At 43.4% G+C, this 20,751-nt stretch overlaps 1 protein-coding gene across 2 annotated transcripts in view; it reads left to right on the forward strand.

The window, feature by feature from the left end:
* imp3 (IMP U3 small nucleolar ribonucleoprotein 3) overlaps window positions 1–20,751 on the forward strand; it is a 330,757-nt gene that overhangs the window by 239,958 nt on the left and 70,048 nt on the right. For both annotated transcript variants that reach the window (XM_070887440.1, XM_070887441.1), the window contains one exon: window positions 1,630–1,681. In XM_070887440.1, coding sequence (XP_070743541.1) covers window positions 1,630–1,681 — 52 coding nt within the window. The remainder of the gene's footprint in view (window positions 1–1,629; window positions 1,682–20,751) is intronic.

Below are 20,751 nucleotides of genomic sequence, written 5' to 3' on the forward strand. Positions count from 1 at the left end.
AATTTTCCCCCAAAAATACAACTACAGGTTGAACCTCCTTTATCCAGAACTCTCTCTCATCCGGAACCACCCCTCGTCCAGAACCATTCCCGGCCACCGGGTGGCGCATGCGCAGAACTCCGACATGAACAAATTGAAGCCCTTCCTCACTGCCGACTCCCGCAATCGCTGGCCTGACCCCGCGTTCTACCGCCAGCCTCCCCGCCACTCCCCATGATCTCTCTGCCACACTTCCAGCCCCGATATCCCCTTGCTCAATACCTGTACCATCCGATTTAACGTGACCACCCCTTGTCCAGAAAAATCCCTTCTCCAGAATATATTGGCCCTGGAGGGAGTGCAGCGTAGGCCAGGTCCTCAGGGTTCTGGATAAGGGAGGTTCAACCTGTATTTTCAAGTGGACATTAAATTTTGAAGACTTCTGCGCCTCATCCAATAGCTCACTAAGGTGGCGAGTACCTGAACTGTATGGAACAGGTAAGTCCCAGATTCGATCTGCGTTTTGTGCTGAGTAGTTTATCTCAGCCAGCGTTAGTGGACAGGGTATAACCAATTGGCCACAGTACCCTTTGGTTAGGTAAGAATGCACATGACTAAACAAAAGTAGCAATTCCTGACCTTTTTAAATAAACTTCTGATAATAGAACAGCAAAAATATGCAACACTCTGCCAAATAGCAGGTAAAATATTCTCTTGTTTTATTTCCTTTTGAGTTAGCCTGGCATAATTGACCTGCTATATCTTAATTGCCTGCTCAGGCCAAGATGTATGCTGCCTTGCAGCTTTTGTTAGACCTGTCTCCAGAAAGTGGAATCTTGCCAGACTGCCCTGGCAAGTATCCCTGTTGAGCTCAAATAAATTTAGTTATCCCAATCAAAATACATGTAAATGATAAATTAAATGTCCAACCGAGCTTTCATTGTCTTTGAAACATGATGGCTCAGACACCTCATCTGAATTTTCACATCTCCCAGCCCTGCTGTCTTGTGACTTTAAGCCCCTTGAGCGCTCAGTTTAACTTAATAGTGGCATTTTTAACACATCACACCAAGGGTTCTCCATGGCGGCATAGTCAGAATTCCTGACATGTGACAGCCCTCTTATTGGAGATGTGATGCGTTTTGTAACAGAAATTGTAGTGATACAAAGACTAGGTTCACTGTTGCTGCACTATGCTTAATGTTTTGTGCTCATTGCAGAATTAAAGTGGTTATTTTAGGGGTTGAAGCGTCTCTTTTGCACTTGTGATCCCAAAACACTGGAATCCCATGTTATTATTGCATCTTTTTTCTGTGAAAATTAATAGTCTTGTTTGCAACATAAAAAAAGTTTGTCACTCTGTTATTGGAACCACTGGGTTTATGTTGACAAAATCAAATGCCATTTCCATTGCATCATCATTTAGGATTTTTATCAGTGTTTTGGAATCCCATTGTTTGGCTCCATCCATTTTTTCTGTGAAAATTAAAAACCAGTGACCTTGCGAATAACCAACTAAACTGAACAAATATCAATGTGTGCAAGATGCCAAACAGCACAACCGGAGTTAGAACAAAGTGCTGGTTTGCTAATTGACAGTGGTGCTCTCTCAAAATCCAAGTGCAGTGATTCCTTAACTTGCTGTGTCAGATGTGCGAGTTGGACCAGAAGTAGTAACCGACCCTGCCTTCCTGGTGACAAGGTAAGCAGTAATCTTTCAAGGAGGTCCGTTTCTTAGATTCTGCGTCAAAAATTCCAAAAGCCTCCTTTTACAGCTTTTCCATTCCTGTATGGTGTCTTACTCACCTCTTTAATGGCATCATCATAGCCATCCCTCGAAACGAGGATGACTGCTTCCACGCCAAAAAGGGACGAGTTCACAGATGTTTCAATGAAGGACCTAATATTCCTGATCCTGAACTACATCTTGAAGGGTGGGAGATGCCTGTGCATGGATTTTTTTAACATGGTGGCCGTTGCACACCAGCCACCACATGGGCTTGACAGAGCTAGGTCTTGGTCCAGTGGCAAGGATTACCAAAAACAACTGGAGACCAGCTCTGCTGCACGGACCTAGTGCGCACTCATATTGCAGTGTGGGCTGGCATCTTTAATGGACACCTGCCCTGACATCTGTGTGTCTCATTTTTTTAAAGTTGTGTATCTATCCTTTGTTTTGAAAATTAAATTAAAGCCACTGTTTTAGATGAAAATGTTAGGACAAGTTATTTTTGTGCAAAACTGCTAGCACACTCAAAAGCTGAGCAAGACCTCTTGCTCCCAGGAGATCCTTCCTTCCCTGAGCCCACCGGGCCAAACTTACTCCAAGGTTCACCCCTGCCCTAGCCCTGAACTCGCATCTTTCTCCAGTTTCTCTCCTGTCTCTCCTCATGCCTTCTCCAAACTCGTCTTGTTCATGAGACCCACCTCCTGCTCTCTCGTACTAAACTGCCGACCACCCAACTTCCTTTCCTGGCACCCATATTAGCTGATATTGTTGACGGTTCTCTCTCCTCGGGTACTTTCCCCCCTCCCCTTCAAATCTGCTGTCATCACCCTTCTCAAAAAAAAAACAACCCTGATCCCTCTGTCCTTGAAAATTACCACCCCATCACAGACATCGCTTTCCTTTCCAAAGTGTTATCGCCTCCCAAATCTGTGCCCATATTTCCTGGAAATCCATGTTTGAATCCCTCCAATCAAATTTCCGGCCATGTCACAGTACTGAAACAGCACTTACCAAGGTCACAATTGACATCCTATGTGACTGTGACCATGGTAAACTATCTCTTCTCATCCTTCTTGACCTGTCGGCAGCCTTTGACACGGATGACCACACCATCCTCCCCGAATGCCTCCAGCTGGGTGGGACTGCACTCGCCTGGTTCCATTCTTATCCATACAGCTGTAGCCAGGAAATCTCGTACAATGGCTTCTTTCGTATCACCGTTACCTCTGATGCTCCCCAAGAATCTATCCTAGCAACAGCATCTGAAAATCCAATACCAGGTTTTGCTTGTACGCTGACAATATTCAGCTCTACCTCACCACCATCTCTCTTGACTCCCTCACTGTCTCTAAATTATCAGACTGTTTATCAGACATCCAGTACTGAATGAGCAGAAATTTCTTCCAACTATATATTGGGAGGACCAAAACCATTGTCTTCGGTCCCTGCCACAAACTCCGTTCCCTGGCCACCAAATTCTTCCCCCTCCCTGGCAACCTACTAAGGCCGAACCAACCTGTTGGCAACTTTGGTATCGTATATGACCCCGAGATGAGCTTTCAACCGCATATCAGCACCATCACCAAGACCAGCTACTTCCACCTTCATAATATTGTCCAACTCCGCCCCTGCCTCAGCTCATCTGCTGCTGAAATCCTCATCGTTTTGTTACCTCTCGACTTTGATTATTCCAACACATTCCTATGTGGCCTCTCATCTTCTAACCTCCATAAACTTAAGCTCACCCAAAACTCAGCTGCCCATAGCTTAACTCACACCAAGTCCTGTTCACCAATCACCCCTGTACTCACTGACCTTCATTGTCTCATGGTTGAGCAACGCCTTGATTTTAAAATTATCATCCTTGTATTCAAATCTCTCCATGGCCTCCCCCCTCCCTATCTCTGTAATCTTCTCCAGCCCAACAACTCTCCGAGATCTCTGGGCTACTCCAATGCTGGCGTCTTGTGCATCCCTGATTCTAATCGCTGGACCATTGGTGGCCGTGCCTTCAGCTGCCGAGGCCCGAAGCTCTTGAACTTCCTTCCTAAACTGCCTCTCTACCTCTCAACTCCTTTAAAACACTCCTTAAAACCTACCTCTTTGACCAAGCTTTTGGTCATCTGCCCTAATTTCTTCTTGTGTGGCTTGGTATCAAATGTTGTTTTATAAGTGCTTTGTGATTGTTGTACTAATTTAAAGGTGCTATATAAATGCAAGTTTTTGTTGTAGATCAGAGGACCTGCCATTCACATGTCTCCAATTGACAGAGTGGACTAAATTTTATTTTTCCCTAAAAGATCTCGTCCTGGAATGTTTTCCCTTTTGGGCCCCTGATTTCGCTCCCCCCACCCCCCCCCCCCCCCACCCTCCCCCTTTAAAGGCACTGACTCTTGCTGGATCATGGTTCAGTGGCCCCAAAATATCTGCTACTGTGCCCAGATGGCCATTTTCTGGTGAGCGTCTGGTGGTTTGTTTGAGTGTGGAGGACGTCGCAACTCTTATCGTGTCCTCACCAGAGATCCACACCTGCACTTTCTCAAAGAACTTCTGGACAGTGACTGGGAGCAGAAATGCGGGCTAAGTTTCTCTGGGGTATTGAGTTTAACTGTCGCACTCCCACTGCAATCCCTGAAGAGATCAACTGACGGGCAGGTTGCGATTCGAGCCCAGTACTTCCATACACCACATTATAGCACATAAATTCACCGAGCCACCGTGGAGCTAAAAATTCAATGAATCTAAAAACTAAATAAATTTGACTTTTCTCTAAGGACTTTTTGAATAAAGTAAAAAAACAATAAAATCTGTGCCCCAAGTTACCTGGTAACAGGTCTATATCAAGAAATGTAGTAGGTTTGTGAATACGACCACCTTTTATCCAAGGGAATATTCAAGCCAGCTGCTGCTTCAAAAGTAGTACAAATGAAGGTGAGTGGTGATGATGAAGGCACAGTGAAAACTGATACCTCTGGATAAGAAAACCAAACAATCCTGTGACTGATGTATCATAAGTATATATTTTTGTAATTTGGATACAATTGGTCTACTTTAGAGTGAGAAAGCCTACTGCTGTGGATCATTAAATAATTATCAGTGCACCCTCTACTGAGAGTGGAATAATAAATAGTGGATTAGATAATCAAGTTACTGTATTAAATACAGTCCACCCTCTATTTAAAAACAGTCCCGTATAATCTCACTGTTGCTGTAGCGTGTTTTGGTGGTTGGGGAGGGGCTTCTTTTCTGCTGTTTGAATTTCTGATCTATTTATTTCCCATGCTTGCTGAACTATCCCTTTAGTCTTTTTTTGTACTCTTGATGATGAGGTTTATCCAGGCTCTCCATATTCTCATATTGTTGGCACTGTTAACAAAAAAAGGATTCATGGAATTCTTCACGGAAATAATTTAAAAACCACATTGACTATCCATGTAATCCCAAATGCTAAAACCTCAGACATTTGACCTGCAAGTACTGAGATGTGAGGAAGTACAAAAATTTGTGAAATTTTCAATTGAATGGATGACTTGTTCTTGAGTGGGGGAGGGCGAGGGTTGGATTAACTCGATGGCACAGTGTGTTGGAACATTGTCCATTCCCCTCGAGCTTGGATTTGAAACTAGTCTGTATGGAATGAAAATCTCTACTGTCTTAACAGCTGTAAGAGGCCTATGTGGAATAAGTTTGGGTAGTCTCATCTCTGTTCCAAATGAACAAAGATCTGCAGCACACAGCTGCCGTAATTCGCCACTATGTAAACAGTTTCAGAGAGGCAGTGAAGGTCATGGAGGTTGGCGTTACAAAGATTGGGTGGAGTAGAAGCTTACCGTGCAGCAGATCTGGCTGGACCTCAATTTAGGAGTGCTTGACATAGATACTAAGTTAAAGAAGTGGGAAATGGTCCGGTCTTTTGATAGTTGAAGTGCACAATCTTTGCTGATACGCCATTGAACTGCCAGTCTAGACTGCCGAGATGCACGGGTTGATATTTGTGATCAGCTGGGCCCTTTTGGTGCTTAACACTTTTTAATGTTCAGAATGACTGGTTTTCATTCATATGACTGCAGTTAAGATTGTCTTTTGGTATTACACAGCAAGAGATAAAGCATGGAACATCCCATATTTCAGTGTCTTTTGGCACAGTTTCTTGAAGTTATTAAGAATTGGTGAGTAGTTACATTCACCCTGGGACTTGAGTGCAGTTGGATGGTGTGTTTATTTTTTTTTAAAAAGAGTTTACCAATAAATGTAGTATTTGAATCGAGCTTTTTCTCGAACATTAAATTTGTATTGTTTGTTCTTCAGCCACTTTGAAAGCAAATTAATTGGTGGTGCAATTCAGTTTCCCATGTTTGATAGTCACAGGAATTTTAGCCATACAAATCTCTCTTGGCACTTTTTTTCCCTGCTTCTCCCAAAACCAGTGATTTACTGACCATATTTTCTGGTCACAGTGAGTGTCAGCAGGCTACTTGACAGTCGGCTATTTGATTGAGACATCAACTGTGAACTTGATTCTCTCCCCTTGATCTCTACACATAGGCACTTCACAGAAGCAGTCACCGAATAGCTTTTGGGAGCAGGACCCCCAGCTGATTTTTCACCATTCACTAAGTTGAAGCATTATTATACAAAACAGATCTTTTAAAGAATTGGCCAAGGATAACTTGGGATGGGCTGAGAAATTTTAAGTTCCTGAGCAATTAAAAGTTGAATAATTTTGTTAAGTTTGCTTGGATCAGAACGTGCCTCTATACAATGGGAAGTAATTAAGTCATTGGAATTGTACACAAGGACTTTCCTTGGTGGTTTAGGATTTTCTGGTTTCTAAAAGTTCTGTAATTTTCTGCTGACCAACAACCCTCCTCCAAACCAAAGAAGGAGGAAAAGACAGCTCCAAAAGCACATCGTATTCATATTGTTTCAACAATGGTACACATCTGTATATTCTGCAACAGCAAGTATGTAGAAATATTAAAAATGAGTGGATCCCTCGCGTCATCACTCATGTTGAATTGAATAGTTTTTTTTGAAAGGAAAGGAATGGTGTATCCTGTATTGCACTAAATATTTTTCTGCTGCTAAGATGGATGTGTGTCCCTGTATTGTAACTATGTTCAGTTATTTGGGGTGAGAATTGTGCAGATTGAGATCAATCAGAGTTTAATTCTTCAGGGTGCAATTCAGAATGCAGGATAAACGTTTTAGCTTTCCTTTTATTTAGGTATGATTGCTGGACTTTTTAAGTTTTAGTCTACAATTCAACAGTCTGATTCTGTGTTAATGTTAGAACAGAAGAGATGGAGGTGTGATTTGATAGATGTGTTTAAAATTATGATGGGATGAGACGGAGTGAGTAGAAATCGTGTTTCTTCTGGTTGGGGGTTGAGAATAAATGCATATACTGTAGATATAAGATTAAATGCTAGAGATTTAGGACATAGCACAATGTTGTGAGGCAGTGGAATGCATGACTTGAGTTGATTGCAGCAGAGACTATTTCAGCATTTAAGAACACTTTTTAGATGGGTGGGGGTGGATACAGGAACAGTGCGGGCTCATGGGATCAGAACTGCTCATTTGAAGATAAACACCAGTATGGACTGGTTGGGCCGAATGCTCTGTTTCCCCTCATAGGGGAATCTAGAGCTAGGGGGCATAGTTTCAGAATAAGTGGTCGCCCATTTAAAACTGAGATGAGGAGGAATTTCTTCTGAGGGTCGTGAATCTTTGGAATTCTCTACCCCAGAGAGTTGTGGAGGCTGGGTTATTGAATAGATTTACGGTGGCGATAGACAGATTTTTGAACGATAAGGGAGCCAAGGGTTATAGGGAGCGGGCAGGGAAGTGGAGTTGAGGCCAAAGAGTAGATCAGCCATGATCTTACTGAATGGTAGAGCAGGCTCGAGGGGCCAAATGGCCTCCTGCGGCCTATTTCTTATGTCCTTATGTTCTGTTCACTGAGTAAATGGAAAGTGATTTGGGGTGAATTAAATTAATTGCCTAATAAAATTGCTATCTCAGAATTGCTATCCTAGATCTGGTCCTGTGTAATGAGACAGGATTAATAAATAATCTCCTAGTAAAGGATCCCCTTGGAATGAGTGATAATAGCATGATTGAGTTTCAAATTCAGATGGAGGGTGAGAAAGTTGGATCTCGAACCAGTGTACTAAACTTAAATAAAGGAGACTATGAAGGTATGACGGCAGAGTTCGCTAAAGAGAACTGGGAAAACAGATTTAAGTGTGGGACGGTTGATCAACAGTGGAGTACATTTAAAGAGATAATTCACAACTCTCAAGAAAAATATATTTCAGTAAGGAGGAAAAGGTGCAAGAGAAAAGAAAGCCAACTGTGGCTAAATAAAGAAATAAAGGATGGTATCTGATTTTAAAAACAAAAGTATAATAAGTGGCCAAAACTAGTGGGAGGGCAGAAGATTGGGAAGCTTTTAAAAGCCAGCAAAGAATGACTCAAAAAATTATTAAGAAAGGAAAGATATATTATGAAGGTAAACTAGCACAAAATATAAAAACAGATAGTAAGAGTTTCTATAGGTATATAAACAGGAAAAGAGTGGCTAAAGTAAATGTTGGTCCCTTTGAGGATGAGACCGGGGAATTAGTAATGGGGAACATGGAGGTGGCAGAAACTTTCAACAAGTATTTGCTATCAGTCTTTACGGTAGAGGACACTAACAATATTCCAACAGTGATAGTCAAGGGGCCATAGGGGTGGGAGGGGCGGGGGGGGTGGGCGGTGGAGAGGAGCTTAACACAATCACTAAGGAGGTGGTACTCAGTAAGATAATGGGACTAAAGGCAAATAAATCCCCTGGGCCCTGATGGCTTGCATCCTAGAGTCTTAAGAGAAGCAGCGGCAGGGATAGTGGATGCACTGGTTGTAATTTGCCAAAATTCCCTGGATTCTATTCAAAATAGGAGGCAAACAAAAAGCAGGAAACTATAGACCAGTTAGCCTTACATCTGTGGTTGGGAAAATGTTGAAGTCCATTATTAAAGAAGCAGTAACAGGACATTTGGAAAAGCAAAATTTGGTCAGGCAAAGTCAGCATGGATTTATGAAGGGGAAGTCATGTTTGACAAATTTGCTGGACTTCTTTGAGGATGTAACAAACAGGGTGGATAAAGGGGAACCAGTGGATGTGGTGTATTTAGACTTCCAGATGGCATTTGACAAGGTGCTATACAAAAGATTACTGCACAAGATAAAAGTTCACGGGATTGGGGCTAATATATTAGCATTGATAGAAGATTGGCTGACAAGCAGAAAACAGAGTCGGGATAAATGGTTCATTCTCTGGTTGGCAATAAGTAACGAGTGGGTGCTGCAGGGATCAGTGCTGGGACCTCAACTATTTACAATCTATATTAACGACTTGGAAGAGGGGACTGAGTGCAACGTAGCCAAGTTTGCTGATGATACAAAGAGGAAGGGCAATATGTGAGGAGGACATAGACAGGCTAAGTGAGTGGGCAAGAATTTGGCAGATGGAGTATAATGTTGGAAAATGTGAGGTCATGCACTTGGCAGAAAAAAATCCAAGAGCAAGTTATTATTTAAATAGAGAAAGATTGCCAAGTGATGCAGTACAGTGGGACCTGGGGGTACTTGTGCATGAAACACAAAAGGATAGTATGCAGGTACAGCAAGTGATCAGGAAGGCCAATGGAATCTTGGCCTTTATTGCAAATGGGATGGAGTATAAAAGCAGGGAAGTCTTGTTCTCGCTGTACAGGGTATTGGTGAGGCCACACCTGGAATACTGCATGCAGTTTTGGTTTCCATATTTACGAAAGGATATACTTGCTTTGGAGGCAGTTCAGAGAAGGTTCACTCGGTTGATCCTGGGGATGAGGGGGTTGACTTTTGAGGAAAGGTTGAGTAGGTTGTGCCTCTACCCATTGGAATTCAGAAGAATGAGAGGTGATCTTCGAGAAAAGTATAAGATTATGAAGGGGCTTGACAAGGTGGATGCAGAGAGGATATTTCCACTGGTGGGGGAGACTAGAACGAGAGAGCATGATCTTAGAATAAGGGTCCGCCCATTTAGAACTGAGATGAGGAGAAATTTCTTCTGAGGATTGTGAATCTGTAGAATTCGCTGCCTCAAAGAACTGTGGAAGCTGGGACATTAAATAAATTTAAGACCGAAATAGAAAGTTTTGTGAACGATGGGGGTTGAGGGGTTATGGGGAGCGGGCGGGGAAGTGGAGCTGAGTCCATGATATTGAATGGCGGAGCATGCTCGAGGGGCCTTATGGTCGGTCGACTCCTGCTCCTATTTCTTATGTTCCGAAATGGCACATTTTAAAACCGTGCATTCATGCAATTCCATTATATACCAACGGGCACACTCCTGTTTTTCATTATGAAAGGAATTTCATCCTTTTGGTTCATTGGAGTTCTGTGCGTGGATTGTGCATTTGATTGACAAACATGCAGTTTATATTTTAAACTAGATCTAGTGAACTCCATTGAAGCTCTGTTTTAGGTTGAGTCGATTGGTCAGTCGGTTAGTTAAAATGCCATTCTTTGAATGGATGTTGCTATCTGTATGAGGCGTGACAGCAGTGAAGGGCAGACCAGAGTCTTGTCAACAACGTTCAAGTTTAAATTCCATTTCTATTTAGTTATTGCAAAACCAGCCTCTATATGGGGTTACAACAATAATATTGGTCTTTCATCTCTCTCTCTCTCTCTCTCTCGAACTGAGCTCATTCTATTTGCAGTGTGTTTGTTTTTCTTTGCCCATAATTGAATGGTTACCAGCCAGATCATTTTAAAGCTGCAATGTCTTTGATTTCTGTTGAATATCTTTTTGGTCTGATGCTTTCGTGAAATGAGACATTGTTCTTTCCTACTGCCATTCAGCTTACTTCTTCATTCTGGTTTTAAGGAGGTATACGAGTCCTCTAAGTTGCGTCAGTCAGCCAGCTTCCAGCATTTGGTTTTAAATGCGGCTTCCATTGAATGATGAAAATAGTTGTAGATCCAGTTAGGTCTCTCTAGTTTAACCATCTAAGTCGAATCTAAATATTTGGCCTCCGTGTATATGTTAAAGAGGAATTACTTGGAGTGTAGCATGTATCTGTTTACATTAGCTTCCCTCTTCACATTTTCATTAAATGCAGACAGTTTTGAGGGGGAGCTTTGAACCTTTGGCTGAATTAACCAACATGAAAGAAAAAATGGAGTGGGTGAAGAAACAAAAATTGCCCTTTTTCACATTAATGCTCAGATTTCTGGATGATTGCTGCACCATTAGCCAATTAACCCCAAGTCCATCCATATGTTCATTGTGTTCTGGTCCAAACTAAGTCTCACACATGAGATTCTTAAGACACTTATTAGGGAAGAGTAGATATGGTTACTTCCCTGTGGTTGCATAATGTTTTTTAGTCTTTGGAGCACCTTCTCTCAGCTAGGTTGCAACCAAGACTAAAGAGCCCCACTTATCTTTTTTATGATGAGGTGGGAACACCCACATCCGGTGGACATGAGTACTGTCGAAATCTCGACCTCCGAAAAAAATTACTCCGACACTTTCAGCTCCGGCAGAAGTTTCTTTAATTTACTTGCTAGCAAGGGGCAGGTCACACTCAGTAAATGGCTAAGTGAACACCTCCAAAATGGTACAGTTTCACAAGATATTTATACAGTAAAACCCAAGTTATGGCCTCTCCCTGTGTATTGGCTCTGTCTCGCAGTCAGTGAATACAGATAAAGAGTTAATTACTACATCCTTGTCCTGACATGGTTTACAGATATTTCCTTTTGTCAGGGTTATTAGTTGGCCAGCCGGCCATTACTCCATGAGAGTGTAGTAATGAGCTATTACCTGTCTTGCATTGTGTCAGGATTGTCCAGTTTTCTAGTCAGTTATCTTTTTGCATCAAATGGATGAGGTCTCTACAAGAGATAATGGCTGGTGGTTTGAGTACTTCGAAAAGGGTGGGGCGGCATGGAACTGGTGTCGTATAGACAATAGGAAAGCACCATGGGCGGGGGGGGAGGGGCGGGGGTAACTTGTCTCAGCATGACTTGTCACCTAGCTGTCTGATGGCCATCAGCCATCTCAAACCAGGTTTAGCTGTTTATGCAAGCCGACTGCTTTTATGCAGAAAGTTCTGGAAGGACCAGGACTCCATTTTGTTATATATATATATATTGCAAAGGGCACACAAATACCGTGTGGTATCAGCTTAGATAAAAAATACATTTCCACATTCCCCCATTTTGTCCTTCAAGGACAACTTAATCCATTCTGATCTTGTACAGTCTCTCCATTTCCATTTCCACACAAGAGCCTTCAGCAGTTGTTGCTGCCATAACTCTGGTCTCGGTAGGTAACAGTTTTTCCCACCCTGGCACAGCAACACTTAACGACGACAAATAATAGATACAGGCGAAGACTATCAGCAGGAATATGATCAAACCCTATACCACAGATTTCCCTAGGGATCCCAACCATCCCGATGCCCAACACCACAAGGTGATACCGTCCTGACCAACTGTCTGTTTATACTCTATTACCTTTTTCCTGATGTATTCAGCTAGACTGCCGATTTCTTCTGATTTATCTGGGATAAACGTACAGCATTCTCCACCTATTAATGCGCATGTCCCTCCTTCCTTGGCAAGGAGATAATCTAAGGCCATACGATTTTGGAGAGCCGCTGTTCGAATAGCTACCATTTCATCATTTACCCCTTCAAAGGCTTGGGAAGTTGCGTTGGCTACTAATTCGACTAAGTTAGCCAGTTCCCGTAACTGCTGTTCCATAGGGTGGCACCATTACCTTGAATATTCCGTTTAGCCATTTCAAATCCCGTTTAAATCTATGACTTCCATTGGCATCCCTTAGAGTCTTTATTGATCTGATAAAGGGTACCACATATCCTCAGTAACAGGACCCTGTCCAGTTGGCTGGTAACCATGAGTAGGCTTTATGGCCACAAATAAAGTAGGTGCAATTATAGGACATCAGCTCTTGGTCCTTTCGCACCATTCATACTCGAGTGGTCTCACCTTCCCACCCTTCACCTGGGGCTTTGTTATGGACCATTGTCCAGCCAACGGTTGCTATCTTTCTCCCATCCATGGGATTAGTTGTGGCTTGCCATTTGGGAACACTTGCTGCGTCCCATTTCTGGTCCTTTAGTCTCATTACTCGCTAGGCATATTATACCTTCAGGATTTCCTATTCTGGGAGTAATGCTTAGGAAGGGAGGCTGACGGTTGTTATCATAATTGGGCTGGTACCATCCCTGGAAGGCTGTAAGTTTATACTCTGCTGACCTCCATTCTGTTTGCTCCTTCGTTTCTGGCACCTTAGTTAGGTTTGTCCTATTTTGCACTATCAACCATTCTACCATTTCTGATTCGTTAAAGGGGACAGATCTCAGGGGAATACCCCCTTCGGAGTGGACAGGTACATGGGAATATATCCAACAACTCGACAAGTTTCTTTCTTGAGCATACCTATGACTCAGTGCCATAAATATGTTTACTTGCAATTCCCTTCAGTACCCCTGGTGTAATCAATAATGCAAAGTAAAACCCTGTCAAGCCCAGCACCATCAGTCCCCATAGTCCATACAGTTCCTTATTCAGTCTTCCTTTTTCTGTTCCTCTGGTTCCTTCTTCCCTTCCTCCTGGTCGGATGCCCGTTTGCAATGGGATGCATGGATCCATGTTGGTCTTTCCTTTACCTTGATTGCAGTATTGGTCGCCAGCAAGATCTGGTATGGTCCTTCGAATCTTGGCTGTAGACTGCTTTTTCTTTTAAAAAATCTTGATGTAAACGAATTCCCCTGGCTCCAGGTTATGACACTTCCCTTCCGCTGGCTTGACTTGAGCTTCCTTTACCTGTGAATGAAAGCTGGAAATACATTTGATTAGTGCAATACAATAATTCATCATTTTTTCCTCCATTTTGTGGATGTCCATTTGTTTTGCAGTAAATGGTGCTGTAAAAGGTAGTCGTTGGGGACGTCCCATAACTATCTCATGCGGTGACAGGCCTGTTGTTCTGTTGGTTGCAGATCGCATTACCATCAAAGATAAGGGCAGCAGTTCTGTCCATTTCAGTCCAGTGTCATTGCATAGTTTTGCCAGCTTATTTTTAAGCATTCCATTATATCTTTCAACAAGTCCAGCTGATTGTGGATGATAACTGCAATGAAAACGTTGATTAATCTGTAAAGCTTTACACATTTCCCTTATAACAGTTCCCGTGAAATGTGACCCGTTATCACTAGAAAGCTTAGCAGGGATTCCGAAGCGCGGTACGATTTCTTTTAACAAACATTTAGCAACAGTAGTGGCATCGGCCTTTTTACATGGAAAGGCTTCAATCCATCTAGAGAACACATCTACAATAACTAATACATACTTGAATCCCATGCACATAGGTAATTCAATAAAATCCATTTGTAAATGTACAAAAGGCCCGACTGGATTTGGGTGGGAGGCAGATTCTACTTTTTCTGTCTTACCCGGATTCATTGTCTGACAGGTAACACAATTTTCACAGATTTGTTTTGCGATTGCCGAAATACCTGGTGCATACCAAGTTGCCAAAATATAATCTGCCATCCCCCCTTTGCCTGCATGTGTGAATGTATGAACACATCGGGCAATCCATGGAAGTAAGGATTTCGGTGCCACCACGCGGCCGTAGTGGTGAACCCATATTCCTTCTGGATTTTTATAACATTGATCCTTCGTCCAGGTCACCACCTCCTCCGTACTGGCCTGTGTCTGAAAGGCCAGCACATCATTAATAGTGGGTGGCGGGTCTGAGCAATTATTTTTCCTTCGTGGGAACAATGACACCTGCATCCCCCCTTTTGACAGAGCTGCTGACTTAGCTGCATTATCAGCTCTGGCATTCCCAAGTGCCACCTCATTCGATTGGCCTGTATGTGCTTGGCATTTGATAATGGCAAGTTTCAAGGGGCATTGAATGGCTCGCAGAAGATTTTCCACTTGTTCTGCATTTTTGATAGGGGTTCCTGAAGAAGTCAGGTACCCGCGAATGTTCCAAATTTGTCCATAATCATGTGATACCCCAAAAGTATACCTGGAATCAGTGTAGATATTAACTGTTTGTCATTCAGCCAGAATACAGGCTCGAGTTAACGCAAACAATTCGGCTTGTTGGGCTGAAAAGGAGTCTGGAAGAGAGGCTGTTTCGACAACATTAAACTGGGTTACAATTGCATAAGCCGCTCGAGGTTGGCCCCTATCATTTTGTAGGGCTGATCCGTCAACATAGTACACTAGATCAGGGTTACACATTGGTACATCTGTTAGATTGATACGCGGTTTAGTCACTAATTCGGTTACCATTTCACATGAATGAGGTTCGCCGTCTTCTGCCGTGGGGAGTAGAGTGGCTGGATTTAAGGTAGTGCATCTTTTGATAAGGTTCGGATTTGATAACAGTTCAACCTCATATTTAGTGGTTATTGCGGAGGTTAGGTGTTGGGTGGCACACTTAGTAAGTAAAATCTCGACAGAGTGTGGGATATACAAAATGGTCTGATGATTTAGAATTATTGTCTGAGCCTGTTGCATAGCATAATAAGCTGCTGCCAATGAAGGAAGACATCCTGGTAGTCCGCGTGCCACTGGGTCTAGTTGGGTACTGAAATACGCTACCGGCCGCTGCCTGTCCCCATGTAACTGAGTCAAAACAGATTGTGCAAAACCCGACTTGTACACAAATAAGTTGAATAGCTTCGTGTAATCTGGTAATCCCAAGGCGGGGCTGAAGTGAGGGTCTGTTTAAGATTCTGGAAAGCATTCCGGGATACCTCATTCCAAATCAACTTCTCTGGTAGTGCGGGCACGGACATGTCTAACAGTGGTCTGACGATCTCGGAATAACTCGTAACCCATTGCCGGCAGTATCCTGTCATGCCGAGGAGGTGTTTCATTTCTCTCTTGGTTATTGGTAGTGGGGCAGAGCAGATTGCTTTTACTTGGTCTTGTGTCAATTGTCTCGTATCTCTGACCAATTCGTGCCCTAGATACCGAACCTTTTCTGAGACAAATTGTAACTTTGCCTTTGACACCTTGTGTCCTTTCGAGGCCAGGGCTTTTAATAACACAAGGGAGTCCGTTTCGCAGACCAATTTGGAGGGTGAGGCGAGCAATAAGTCATCAACATACTGCACAAGTGTAGAACCTGCTGGTAAAATTACATCTTCCAGATCCCTCTTTAGGCATTGTGAGAATATAGTAGGGCTCTCGGTAAATCCCTGCGGGAGTCTTGTCCACGTATATTGGCGTCCTTTATACGTGAAGGCAAACAGGAATTGAGACTCTGGGTGAATGGCTATTGAGCAAAATGCTGAACACAGATCAATTACTGTATAATACGTTGAGGATGCCGGAATACTGGCAAGTATAATTGCCGAGTTGGGTACCACCGGATTAGTTGGGAATACAGAATGATTCACAGCTCGTAAGTCTTGGACAAATCTCCATTTGTCACTTTTGGACTTCTGCACCGGAAAGATCGGTGTGTTACATGGACTTCTAGTTGGAACGATTATTCCCTGGGCCAGCAGGGACTTAATGACTGGCTCGATACCTTGTTCTGCGGCTGGGGACAAGGGGTATTGGGGCTTCTTGGGGAGTGGGGCTGAGTGGGAATTGATTGCTACCTTATATGGTTGGGCAGTGAGCATCTTTCCAACTTCATTAGCGTGTGTAGACTATAGTTGCTCTGGAACCTTAGCAAGAAGTTCTGCTGTGCTTTGTTGTAATGGGAAGCTAGTGGCTGAAAGCATCCTTTCTTCTAAGACAGCATCGAAGTATATTTTTCCATTCAACTTGACAGAATAGCCTCCCCCCCCCTTTCATGTTGCTCCAAAGTTCCATTAAGTGTGTGCCGTTCCTCTTGCACTGGGGATCCTTGCATTCTTTTAACCATTCGTCCCAAATCCTGGGGTTTATGTGTGCCTGCAACCGCAAGGGTGCAGTGTGGAACGCTCCCTTTAACCCTAAACAAGCTCTGACTGTGGGAGGATAATTCAACCCCTGCCGCTATGCCTTCAGGTTCGATAAAAATTTGTTCGATCATCAATTGATGTTTCTAGTGCAGGAATGGTTGATAAAAGATTGGTGCTGTCGCGTCTGGTTCCGTGTTGTCACAATATGCTGTGCAGTGTAATGTTTCGTACTAATTTCCCAAGGTTTGAGATTTGAGGTAGTCTGTGATTAACCTTGTTTCGCACCAATATGAACCAACCAAATAGGATAGGGTTTTGCTTAGTGTGGGGTCCAAATTTTTCCAGGCATACAATATGGGAGTTGTGGGTTGAAGTAGTGGATATGCGCCATATTTATCTATGGGGACTCGAACCTCCATACCAGCTGGGGAACAGAGGATCGTGGCACTCATTTTACATAACAGGTCACGTCCACACAGGTTCACTGGAACCTCATTAGACATCGTAATCTTCTAATTGTACATTGATAGGGTTGGAGAAAAACATTTGCTGCGCGTGTCCAGATAGTCCAATCACTGAAGTTTGATTAGTGGAAGTGGGAATTCCCCTCGTATCCTCCCATGAAAGGACCGAATAGGTGGCACCAGTATCCACTAGGAATGGGATATCCTTTCCTTGTATTCGTATTTTTACTTCAGGTTCTCCTATGGCATTTAACGAAACGAAGGGTAGCTGTTTGTTCGCAACACTCGGGTCTGGGATTGGGCGTCATTGAACATTATACGGGCAATTTGGTTGTTGGCAGAATTGCTTTTGATTCTGTGATCCAAATGGATCTTGAACAGAGAAATTAGTCTGAGGACTAGCATGTACCTGGACTTGGGTCGCATACGGGTTGGGTCCTGGATGGGGAGGGGGTGCTCTATTAACTGCCTGTTGAGTCCAATCATCATTTGGTTGTTGCTGTTTTGCCTGGCAATTTCTAGCCCAGTGTCCAATCTGACCACAATTGTAACAGGTATCATATTGTTCCCGCCCTGCACCTCCTCTCCCTCTTCCCCTGAAATTTCCTCCTCTGCCTCGCCCTCTTCCTCTACCCTGCGGGGGGCCGTAGGACGGTGTCACCGGGGTGGGTGTTGTTGGAGCTGCTTGTTCCACAAACAAGGTGACCTTGCTTTTAGATTCTCTATTTTGCTCTTGTATGTCCTTTAACATAGATACAACCTTGGATAGTGATTCCTGTCGCCATCCGAGACAAACTAGTTTAAAGGGATCTCTGAGTTCGGGTCGTAGCCCGTTTACCACGGCGCTGATCATAGGAGCTTCTACCTCCTCTATTTTCATGCCTGAACATTGGTTCATGATCTCTCGCACTCTTTCTACATAATCCTCAACATCCTCCTCCTTTCTTTGTGTAGTTTCCATAATTTTGGACCAATTTGTTTTTCTTGGGAACACCGAATGTAAGGCTTCCCAACATCTTTCCCAGAACCCCTCTCCTGGCTTCGTGCTGGGATCTGCATCTGGAGTCTCTCGATGGGTTTTTAAATTTTTGAATTTTATCTCAAGTTCAGCAAATTTCGTGTCCTTTAACCATGCTTTCAGTAAGATTTGACCATCTAATATACTGGGTTCGTGGCACAAGATGATCACTTTTAACTGGTCTATGGCCTTTTCAATATTGCCAATCCTTCCACAATTATTCTTAACTCACTTGGTGACCATGGTCAATAAATAGGGACCGGAGCCCCCCCAGAGAGTGGACTGGGAAAAAGTCTTACTGGGTATGCAGATGATGATGGCTCCAGGGCACTGTGCCCTTGTCCACGGGTAAGACTTCGTGTGCCACCTGCAGGGCCGTCATGGTATTGATTCCCTTGTGACTGATCTATTTTTCCTGCAGCCGCATCTGCATTGTTGGGAGCAGGTGTTACCCCGTTTCCCTGTGCTCCGGCCCGAGGATCGTCTCCTCCTTGTTGGCCTGGAGCACCCCCCGGGGCTGGAACATACGGCGGTGGTCGATGGCTGTAGGGAGTCCAATCCTCGTCCCAGTCCTCATCCTCATCTTTTTCCCAACACTTAGGGGCACTTGGTGAGAGTGCCTTTGTCTCTTTAGCAACCATAACAGATGGATGTTTGTATGTCTAGGGCGATTCACCTGCTCTACTCGTTCATCCACCTGCTTTCTCCCTCTAGTACACTGTTTGCTAACTCTTAGGCTCTTCTCGTGTCGTTCCTCAGCTTACCTTTTCCAATCTCCAAACGCTGACCAATTCACTTTCTTTTTACCTCTTCTACCTGGGTCTCTGTCTACAAGGCATTCTTCTAGACATGTTATTCTCTCTAAATTGAATGAACCATCGGGTGGAAATGGCCTGTTTTCACCCTTAGTCCACTTTTCCCATTCTCTTAGGTGGTCAATTGAAGACTGACCACAATTCTGGAGCATAAAATGGGCTGGGGTCCCTTTTGGTGGTGGTTTACTTGCTCCAGCCCCCATTCTGGATGATTAAGATTTTCCACAGTTTCTGATCTCACAATCCTTTCGGCCAACCGAGTTCTCTACACCCACTTCTCCTGGCCGTTACATGGCCTGAAAAGGCTCTTAATTCGGGCTCAGTCTGGGTGTGTGAGATATGTTGGCACGAACCAACCGTAGTTGATCAATCAGTTACTGTTTCTTTTCTTAATCAATCCTTGGTTTTTTTTCTTTTTCAAATCACAATTTTCCCTAGTGACTCTTCCCGTTTCTCTAATGGCAATGTCGCACAAAGGTATTGCACACAACAGTATAACAAGGACAACTAGGACAAACAATATTCACGCGAGTACACAAATCATAACCTTTGAACTCTAGCTAAACAAATAATCAATTCTCAGTCTGCGTTGTACGCCACTACAGACCGAGTCCTTAACTAATCCTAATAAAACTTATAAAACTGATAAAACTTATGGTTCCATTACCCTAACTCTTATCACATAAGAACCTTCGATCGATTGCGCTTTTTTTTTTCCTACTCTTATCACATAAGAACCTTTTCCTAATTAAAAACAATTAACTCTTATCACATAAGAACCTTCGATCGATTAGCGCTTTTTTTTTTCTAATCTTATCACATAAGAACCTTCAGGAACCTTTTTTCGATCGACTAGCGCTGTTTCTACCTTACCTACTGAAACCTTCCCCGGGCTGTTTCGAGATTTTTCCAGAACCCGTTCTCTTCTGCTTGCAAGCTGAGAAAGAAATGGTTAACAAAAAATAACTTTAGCTTTTAAATGTCGAGTCTTGTAGACTGCAGTACCTCCCCTGTGGACAACAGATTACATATGCGATTCAACAGTGAAGAAACCTTCTTGTGAGCAAAAGGCTCACCTTGTTTTGGCCACTATGCCTGTATCCGTTTTACTCACAGGACAGAGAGTATGCATCTCGGTGGAACCTCCAAGAAGTAACTGTCAAAATCTCGACCTCCGAAAACAATGACTCCGACACTTTCAGCTCTGGCAGAAGTTTCTTTAATTTACTTGCTAGCAAGGGGCAGGTCACACTCAGTCAATGGCTCAGTGAACACCTCCCAAATGGTACAGATATTTATACAATAAAACCCAAGTTATGGCCTCTCCCTGTGTATTGGCTCTGTCTCGCAGTCAGTGAATACAGATAAAGAGTTAATTACTACATCCTTGTCCTGACATGGTTTCCAGATATTTCCTTTTGTCAGGGTTATTAGTTGGCCAGCCGGCCATTACTCCATGAGAGTGTGGTAATGAGCTATTACCTGTCTTACATTGTGTCAGGATTGTCCAGTTTCCTAGTCAGTTATCTTTTTGCATCAAATGGATGAGGTCCCTACAAGAGATAATGGCTGGTGGTTTGAGTACTTTGAAAAGGGTGGGGTGGCGTGGAACTGGTGTCGTATAGACAATAGGAGAGCACCATGGGGGGAGGTACTTGTCTCAGCATGACTTGTCACCTAGCTGTCTTGATGGCTATCAGCCATCTCAAACCAGGTTTAGCTGTTTATGCAAGCCGACTGCTTTTATGCAGAA

The sequence above is a fragment of the Pristiophorus japonicus genome, chromosome 8 (genome assembly GCF_044704955.1).
Source record: "Pristiophorus japonicus isolate sPriJap1 chromosome 8, sPriJap1.hap1, whole genome shotgun sequence".
Classification (NCBI taxonomy): domain Eukaryota; kingdom Metazoa; phylum Chordata; class Chondrichthyes; family Pristiophoridae; genus Pristiophorus; species Pristiophorus japonicus.